This window comes from Echinops telfairi, unplaced genomic scaffold, assembly GCF_000313985.2.
Source record: "Echinops telfairi isolate 266 unplaced genomic scaffold, ASM31398v2 ScPeMD7_9;HRSCAF=40, whole genome shotgun sequence".
NCBI classification, from domain to species: Eukaryota; Metazoa; Chordata; class Mammalia; order Afrosoricida; family Tenrecidae; genus Echinops; species Echinops telfairi.
The window spans coordinates 47,088,051-47,090,488 of record NW_022103906.1 but is presented as its reverse complement, the minus strand read 5'-3'; the positions used below and the strand labels follow the sequence as shown (position 1 = coordinate 47,090,488).

The following is a 2,438-nucleotide window of genomic DNA, read 5'->3' as shown; positions in this document are numbered from 1 at the left end:
ATGGTTTACCCGCTCCCTGCCAAGAGGGTCTGCTTAGTGCCAGCCATGGAGGGCGTGCGCTGGGCCTTTTCCTGCGGCACTTGGCTGCCGAGCAGAGCCGAGTGGCTGCTGACGGTGCGATCGATCCAGCCCGAGGAGAAGGAGCGTATTGGGCAGTTCGTCTTTGCCCGGGACGCAAAGGCAGCCATGCCTGGTCGTCTGATGATAAGGAAATTGGTAGCAGAGAAATTGAATATCCCTTGGAATAATATTCGTTTGCAAAGAACTGCAAAAGGAAAACCAGTTCTTGCAAAGGACTCATCGAATCCTTATCCCAATTTCAACTTTAACATTTCTCATCAAGGGGACTTCGCGGTACTTGCTTCTGAACCTGAGCTGCAAGTTGGAATTGATATTATGAGGACGAGCTTTCCAGGTCACGGTTCAATTCCAGAGTTTTCCATATTATGAAAGGAAAATTCACAAACAAGGAGTGGGAGACCATCAAAAGCTTTACGGACAAATGGACTCAACTGGATATGTTTTATAGAAATTGGGCATTGAAAGAAAGCTTTATAAAAGCCATTGGTATTGGACTAGGATTTGAATTACAACGACTCGAATTTGATATATCCCCATTAAACTTGGATAGGCCAAGTTTATAGAGAAACTCGTTTATTCCTAGATGGGAAGGAAGAAAAAGAATGGGTATTTGAGGGAAGCAAAATTGATGAGCATCATTTTGTCGCAGTAGCTCTTAAGAAACCCGATGGAGCTAAACATCAGGATGCTCCATCTCAAGATGGTGCTAAACCTACCGAGAAGCAGTTTAAGATTCTGACCTTCAATGATTTGATAGCCCCTGCTATTCCTATGACACCTGAAGATCCTTCATTTTGGGACTGTTTTTGCTTCACAGAAGAAATACTCATACGAAATGGTACAAAATCATGATACGATCCCGAGTAGCAAAGAAAATGAAAGCTTCATAATCTTTGGTACGCACTGAAAAATGAATACCTAATATCAAATTTTGTTTTCAAAATAGTTAAATACTGCAACCATCTTTCCTATTAAAAAAAAAGACTTCCAGTTCAAGATTGTTCAATTAAACAGGCTTACCTCTTTATTTCTCCCCTAAATCACATTGGCTTGACAAGTAAAAGGAATTATAAATATGTGCTGGTCTAGGGATAAAAAAATAGAAAACAAAAATATTTAGATCCTCTTTTTCAGAGATAACTACTTGCAAAACCTTGTAGTATAGCCTTTCAGAATTTTTTCTTGGTAAATGAAGTTTCCAAACAGTTATTTTTAAAAAATGGGACCATTTTTGTTTGTGTGTGGTTTTTGGTTGTTGTGAACTGTGCATCTGCTGTTCATATACGTCAATAAAGATAACTCTGTGGCAAAACAAGAAAATATGGTCTTTGTGATAGAAATGAAACTGGAGATCATGTGACAGAATTTTGCATGACTAACAACTTGTTCACAGCAAATACATTTTTTCAACAACACAAGTGGAAATTATACACATGGATTTCTTCAGATGGATTATACAGAAATTAAATGGACTACATCTATGGGAAGAGAAGATGAAGCTCAATATCAGCAGATACAATCAAAAGAATAAACAAATCTGTCCTGGAACAGGTACACTCAGAAAGCTCCTTAGAAGCAAAGATGATGTGGTAGTTATATAATTTCATATCAACTTGATAAATAAGTGTAGGGGTGGAGTCTAGTTTGTCAATCGGATCACAGCCTGATGTTGCCTCCTTGTGGGCATGGCCTTCTCATGAGGATTCTGGGAACTTTTGCTTTCTCTGATTCACCTTCCTGTTGAGGAGCCAAACTCAGAAAGTTGGAGGAGCCACGTAGAGACCCTGCCAGTGCTGAGATGCTTCCACAGTCACTGGATCCACAAGACTTTGCGCCCACTGGTCTGTGATCTTCCTGCATTTTGCAACATTGCATGTGACTGAGTGGGTCTGAACAAGGATTTATGGACTAGTATTGGACTTATGGGCTAATATCAGACTTACTATGGGATAATATTATGGGCTAATTTTTGCCTAATAATATGGGCTAATAACGGGCTTGATCTGGACTGGGCTGGGATGTTTTCTTAATATACAATTACTTTTTGATATAAAGCTCTTTAAAAAAATCATTTTATTGGGGGCTCATACAACTCTTATCACAATCCATGCATACATCTATTGTGTCAAGCACATTTGTACAATTGTTTCCATCGTCATTCTAGAAATATTTGCTTTCTACTTGAGCCCTTGATATCAGCTCCTCATTTCCCCCCCTTCCTTCCCGCCCCCCTCCTCATGAACCCTTGATAATTTATAAATCATTATTATTTTGTCACATCTTACACTGTCCGACATCTCCCTTCACCCATTTCTCTGCCTCCCTCAGGGAGGAGGTTATATGTAGATCCTAGTAAT

The 2,438-nt window shown here is 39.6% G+C and overlaps 1 protein-coding gene across 1 annotated transcript; it reads left to right on the top strand.

Moving 5' to 3' along the window:
- On the top strand, nt 1–933 carry LOC101639143 (L-aminoadipate-semialdehyde dehydrogenase-phosphopantetheinyl transferase-like). Its single transcript, XM_045286960.1, is given in 3 exon segments — nt 1–433; nt 436–628; nt 630–933. Coding segments are annotated over 3 exon segments (930 nt in total).
- Nucleotides 934–2,438: the final 1,505 nt, after the last annotated feature.